Source organism: Brassica oleracea, chromosome C1 (assembly GCF_000695525.1).
Source record: "Brassica oleracea var. oleracea cultivar TO1000 chromosome C1, BOL, whole genome shotgun sequence".
Classification (NCBI taxonomy): Eukaryota; Viridiplantae; Streptophyta; class Magnoliopsida; order Brassicales; family Brassicaceae; genus Brassica; species Brassica oleracea.
In genome coordinates this window covers 35598123-35604466 of record NC_027748.1, presented here as the reverse complement: position 1 = coordinate 35604466, position 6344 = coordinate 35598123, and the positions used below count along the sequence as shown (strand labels likewise).

The following is a 6344-nucleotide window of genomic DNA, read 5'->3' as shown; positions in this document are numbered from 1 at the left end:
CATAAGTGTACATGTAAATTTCTTTGAAAGTAAATATTTTAAACATGTAAATACCTTTAGATGTGTTTAAACAAGAATAATAACCTTCCAAGACCTAGCTTTTAATGCATAACCATGTGTGCCTATGAAATATTTTCCGCAAATCTCGTCCCATCGATTTGTTTCAATATGTGAGCATGCTTCCGTGTAGAAAGATTGTTGTTTTGTGTACAATGTGATTTTGTACACCGCATTTCGTGTACATAGAAGGTGATTGGAAATATGTGGTGTCTTTAAGATATAGATGGATTGACTGTTGCTTACTCAGAATGCCAAAATAAACAACAAAATAAATCAATCAAGTAACATATATGACAATTGATGTACACATAATTACATGTTTTATTCATAACTAATAATCTTATTCATTTTTAGCACTTGATTTTAGTTCATTTAATTCATTTAAAATTGTAAATCTATACGAAAAATTCACCAGTTGTACATGTGAATCTGATGTACATGTGTATTGTTGTACATATGGATGGTAAAAATGTTTGTGTACATAGATTTTTGTTGTACATGTGTACTGTCGTACAATTCGGTGTACATATTTTTTTGATACTTTATATTTGTTTTTGTTCATTTAAGTCATTTAGGTATGTCTTTAGTTTAATTGTATTTTCATAGATGTATTCGTATTACAAGAGGTTAAAATATAATTTCTGAAGTTTGAGACAAAATTAAGGATCAATTTTCGCATTTTAAAAATATTGGGGTTACAAAATAAATAACAATAGGTTTAGGGACCAAATATGCAAAAATGTCGAAATTAGCCTTTGTTGCTCTCAAGCTTATCATGCCAGTTTCAGAGCGCATAAGAGAGGCATGAAGGTCACGGCGACGATGAATCACAACGAGAAGAGATGAGTTGAGACACAACACATCATATCAAAGGAAGTGTTGCGGCGGCGGAAAAAAAACCCGACCCAATGACCACAACAGACCACGACAGTGTAAGTACGACGTCAACCAATTGCTCCGGATACGGCGGAAAATTGTGAAGATGTGAAAAAGAGGCTTTGATAATTTCTGAATTTTTTAATTAGTTTTTAAGTTTCAAATGTCTAGTCCCGAGAAAATAAGAAAAGTGACTAATTTTCAAAAAAAGTGGGACCATTTAGTTAGATGAGTGATTTTAGTTAAGAAAAACTACCTGAGTAGTCATAACTGCCCTATAGTGTTATTAAAAACTTAAAACTGCCTTAGAGCGTAAATAACTCTTTTTTGGTTACATACTTTTTTTTATTGGTCAAATGTTACATACTTATTTAATGAGATACACGTACTTTGAAAATGTTATTATACGTTATATAAAAATGGATAATCGCGTAACACGTGTCAATAATTTTAACTTCCTCTGTTTTTAATTGTATTGTTCTGTTTTTTAATTGTGTGGCTCTGTTTCTGGTTTTATTTATAAGTTTATAAGAAACCGGATTTGAGTTTTGTTATATATTTAATTCCTGTTTTCGTAAAAAAAAATTTCTTTCTGGATGAATACATTTTAATTTTACAAAAAAAAAATTCTGATTTAACTTTTTACCAAAATTTGACAAAAAGGTACTGAGTTTGGTATTTTAAACTTACTTATTTATGCAAGATATTTTACCAAATTTTTCTTTGACCAAGGATCTTTACCAAATTTTGGAGATTTGTTGACAAAGTTGTGTATTCTTTTAGGTCTAAAAATCTGAAACTGGTGAACATCCACATTTTTTTTTTCATTTTATCCATCTTACAAATCAATTTTGCTGTTTGTACATACAGTAATTTTTTTATAAATTATTATTCGATAAACTAATAGATATGATAAATAAAATAATTTTTTTTCTGGTCTCTTGTTAAGCCGATGTGAAATATAACATTATTCGGTAAAATAACGAAATAATAGTATTTAAAAAAGGCTTAGGTAAACATATAGTCTTATTAAAATCATAAACCAATAATTACTATATATATTTTTTTTATATAAACACACATAAAACATTTTTTTGTTTATTTTCTTCTAAATAAATTTCATCTTTGATTTCTATTTCATTTCGTTGAACATCATATAAAGGTGTATTAATGTAGCCAATATACATAAAATATATCAAATACTCTAATCAAAAAGATGAAATTTAAATTTATAAAGTTCTATCAATATAATATCGTGAATGAAATATTTTTCATTTTTATAAATAATTATACTCTTAAAATATAAATGTACAAAATAAAAATTTCTTTAAATTAATAAATCTATAAAGTAATAAATTATCATAGTGCAAGTATTATTAATTTATATAGTTTTTACTGTAAAAGATTTTTCATAATATCCCACCTGCAAAAATATTACATAATCATAAACAATTAATATATTTAAAACCATAATTTAAATCACAGTCTTATCCAAATGGTAAATAATCACTCAATTGCATCCTCACATATCTGTCAATCATTGTATTATTATTATTTTCAAAATAAAATCTTAAAAAGAGCCTATAAAATAACCTTTAAAGACACACAAGTTGTATCATCCTCAAACAAACAGTCAGAACTCACTCACCACCATGAGGCACCTCATTGCACCTCCGTGGCCTCTCTTTCTTCTTGCCCTCATCCTCCTCTGTTTTTTCAGTTCCGGCGAATCCTCACCGTTCGGAGAGAAGATTAAACTGGACACCGGCGGTCTAAGTAGACAGAGTTTTCCAAAGGACTTCTTGTTCGGAACAGCCACGTCAGCTTATCAGGTCGAAGGCGAAACTCATCAAGATGGTCGTGGCCCAAGCATTTGGGACGCCTTCGTCAAGATTCCTGGTAAACTACACTTCAAACATATTTTCTTGTTTGGTTACATAATCATAATATCTTTTTTTTTTTTAATGAAACAAATCATAATATCAATGATTGGTTAATTAATAATGATATAAACAAAAATTAAACAGGGACTATCGCCAAGAATGCCACGGCTGAGCTAACAGTGGATCAATATCATCGTTACAAGGTAAAGCGACTGAGCTTAAAGATTCAAATATTTTTTTAAGTGAATCATTATAAGTATGTATTTTATATTTACATGTGTGTTCATGATAATCACATTTCAGGAAGATGTGGATTTGATGAAGAAACTTAATTTCGATGCTTATAGATTTTCCATTTCATGGTCCAGAATATTCCCTGGTATATTAGTAATCATTTATGGTTTATATTTTAGATCAAGATTCATGTTGTGTAACTTCAAGCTTTATGACAGAGGGAACCGGTAAAATCAACTGGAAAGGAGTTGATTATTACAACCGATTGATCAATTATTTGATCCAAAAAGGTATAAAATTATAACACATTCATATAAAACTGATTTTGATTAGAAAAAAATATATAACGAATATATAATTGAATACCTAGGGATTACACCGTATGCAAATCTGTACCATTACGATCTTCCATTGGCTTTGGAAAAGAAGTATAAAGGCTTGCTTGATAGACAAGTTGTGTAAGCACCAACTTCCAACTACATATATACCCATACTCTTCTTGGTCTCAAATGCAAATCAATAACCGGATTAAAGTTGTAATCTATAATTGATGCAAATTTTCAGGAATGATTTTGCGGATTACGCAGAGTTTTGTTTCAATATATTTGGAGATAGAGTGAAAAACTGGATGACGTTTAATGAACCGCGTGTGGTAGCTGCCTTGGGTTATGATAATGGTATATTCGCACCGGGTAGATGCTCTAAATCGTATGGAAACTGCACACAGGGGAACTCAGGTACTGAGCCATACATTGTTTCCCATCACCTTATCTTGGCCCATGCAGCAGCCGCCCAAAGATACCGCAAATATTACCAAGTAAACAACAACTTATAAGTGGATTTTTATTGGTGTGAAGAAACATATATGACTCTTTTGTTGAACTAATTAGTAATTACTGAGTACTCGTTTTTGTGTGAAAATTTTCAGGCGAAACAAAAAGGAAGAATTGGGATTCTTCTAGATTTCGTTTGGTATGAGCCGCTTACTAGAAGTAAAGCAGATTATCTTGCAGCTCAAAGGGCAAGAGACTTCCATATCGGATGGTAAATGTTTAAAGCGCTAAAACATCTAAATTACTCATGTTTTTCAATTACTCTTTTTCTTTTTCTTTTGGAGGCTTACAAGAATGCACTTTTTTAATAATGTTGGAAGGTTTATTCACCCAATAGTATACGGAGAGTATCCACAGACAATGCAGAATATCGTGAAAGATAGGCTTCCGAAATTTACAGAGGAGGAAGTGAAAATGGTGAAAGGTTCCATAGATTTCGTGGGAATAAACCAATACACAACTTATTTCATGTCAGATACTCATAACGCCACCATACCTAAGGAGCTGGGTTACCAACAAGATTGGAATGCTACTTTCGGGTGTAAGTTCTTGGAACATTCCATATGACTATTATCTGTAGATTTTGAGTTTTTATTTGCAATTCTTTTTTCGTTAATATACTTACAGTTGCAAAGTTGGGGAAGCCAATCGGTCCAAGGGTGAGCTTTACTAACCTTTGCTGATGTTCTTTTAACTCTAATTAGTTAATGAGTAAATTAAATTTAATTCCGTTTACCATAGGCGTACTCTTATTGGTTATACAACGTACCATGGGGAATGTACAAAGCCTTGATGTACATGAAGGAACGTTACGGCAACCCAACTATGATTCTCTCCGAAAATGGTATTAAAGACACACAAATCTCTTACTATAGTTTTCTTTATTTTGTACTATTTTTCTAAAAAAACTATAGAAATATTGACGTCTAATAAATGTTATATACATTTATAGGTATGGATGATCCAGGCAACGTTACTCTAGCTCAAGGACTACACGACACAACGAGAATCAAGTACTATAAAGATTACTTAACTCAACTTAAGAAAGCTGTGGATGATGGAGCCAATGTGAAGGGATATTTCGCGTGGTCATTGCTTGATAATTTCGAATGGCTGTCGGGATATACTTCAAGGTATACGCTAGTTAAGTTAAATCAATGATTATGTGTGATATTTCTGAGGACATGGAAGCATTATTGTTTATGTATTTTTTTTTCTTTATTGTAAAGGTTCGGGATCGTCTATGTTGATTACAAGACCCTGAAGAGGTACCCCAAGATGTCTGCACAATGGTTTATGCAACTTCTGAAACGAAACAAGAAATGATCTCGCATGTGTTCATGGATGCATTTAGATTGTAAGGTTTGGAGTTGATCGTTTGAAGAGTTTAATAAAAGGTTCAATTAGCAAAAAAATTGCATTTTGGCACTCTTACAACTTTCAAAAAATTGAAGCTCATATGGAGTATATTTCAATATGTTATATTTTGTTTCATTTCATTTGATTTTCTTTTTACAAATTTAAAGTAGACTAGATCTATTTGTCCGCGCTACGCGCGAAAAATTACCTTTCAACATGTTACTATTGATTTTGTTGTGATAATCTTAAAGGAATGGTTAATAAGTGGTTTTAAGAATCTCCAAGTAAAGATGAATGTCCCGTGATGATGATGTTTGATAGTAGTATTTTTACGGGCAATTTTGTTATTCAAATTGTGATATAAAGTATTTTTGTGTATATTAATCATACTAAACTGATCAAATTTTATAAAAATATTCATTAACAAACACGACTAAGGCGACATATATCTATTTTCCAAACTTTGGAGAACAAACAAAGATAATTTAGAAATAATTTAACATAAATACTACATCAGCCCTCAAAGAAACTTAATCACTTCATCAACATGCAAGGATTATGTATTTTAATTGTTACACTTATGTTATGTTTTTTCCAAACAATCTTAAATTAACTTTTGAATGAAATATATAATTCAGAATATATTTACATGTGATATGGGTATAATTTTATAGTATAATAGTATGTAATCTATGCGAAAAAATAAATCATCTAACTAAAAATTTTCAGTAACTTGAAAATGTAATTATATTGTTTAGAAAATGAATTACATTTTTTTACCATTTTTGGAAAATAGTATTATTTTTTGACAGTCAAAATAAATTTATGATATGAATTTTCTGTAATAAAAAAGATTGCACTACTAATCAAGAAAAACAATTGTACTACTAACTCAGAAATATGAATGCTATTTGTACCGAAAACAATAAATTATTAGTAGCAGCAAACTCTACTAATAATATCATATAGAAGAATTATTGAAGTAATAAAATATATTTTCCTTATATATATTAATGTTTTTTTCTTACAGAAGAATTCAAATGATGAAATTTAATAAATTGCGATTCAAATTTTAGAGACTGTTAATTTAAAAACATTT

At 30.1% G+C, this 6344-nt stretch overlaps 1 protein-coding gene across 1 annotated transcript; it reads left to right on the top strand.

The window, feature by feature from the left end:
- Window positions 1-2548: 2548 nt before the first annotated feature.
- Window positions 2549-5485, top strand: LOC106315739 (beta-glucosidase 44). The gene is made up of 12 exons (XM_013753555.1): window positions 2549-2835; window positions 2964-3022; window positions 3123-3198; window positions 3272-3343; window positions 3424-3511; window positions 3618-3870; window positions 3982-4097; window positions 4207-4427; window positions 4514-4545; window positions 4628-4730; window positions 4839-5019; window positions 5116-5485. Exons 1-12 carry the CDS (start codon window positions 2589-2591, stop codon window positions 5210-5212), a joined length of 1545 nt encoding a protein of 514 aa, XP_013609009.1. The 5' UTR covers window positions 2549-2588; the 3' UTR covers window positions 5213-5485.
- The last annotated feature ends 859 nt before the right edge of the window (window positions 5486-6344 follow it).

Coding starts and splice junctions, on each gene's coding strand:
- LOC106315739 (XM_013753555.1), top strand. CDS start 2,589: ATGAGGCACCTCATTGCACCTCCGTGGCCTCTCTTTCTTCTTGCCCTC. Junction 3,199..3,271: donor ATGGTCCAGAATATTCCCTG/GTATATTAGTAA, acceptor GCTTTATGACAG/AGGGAACCGGTAAAATCAAC. Junction 5,020..5,115: donor CTGTCGGGATATACTTCAAG/GTATACGCTAGT, acceptor TTTATTGTAAAG/GTTCGGGATCGTCTATGTTG.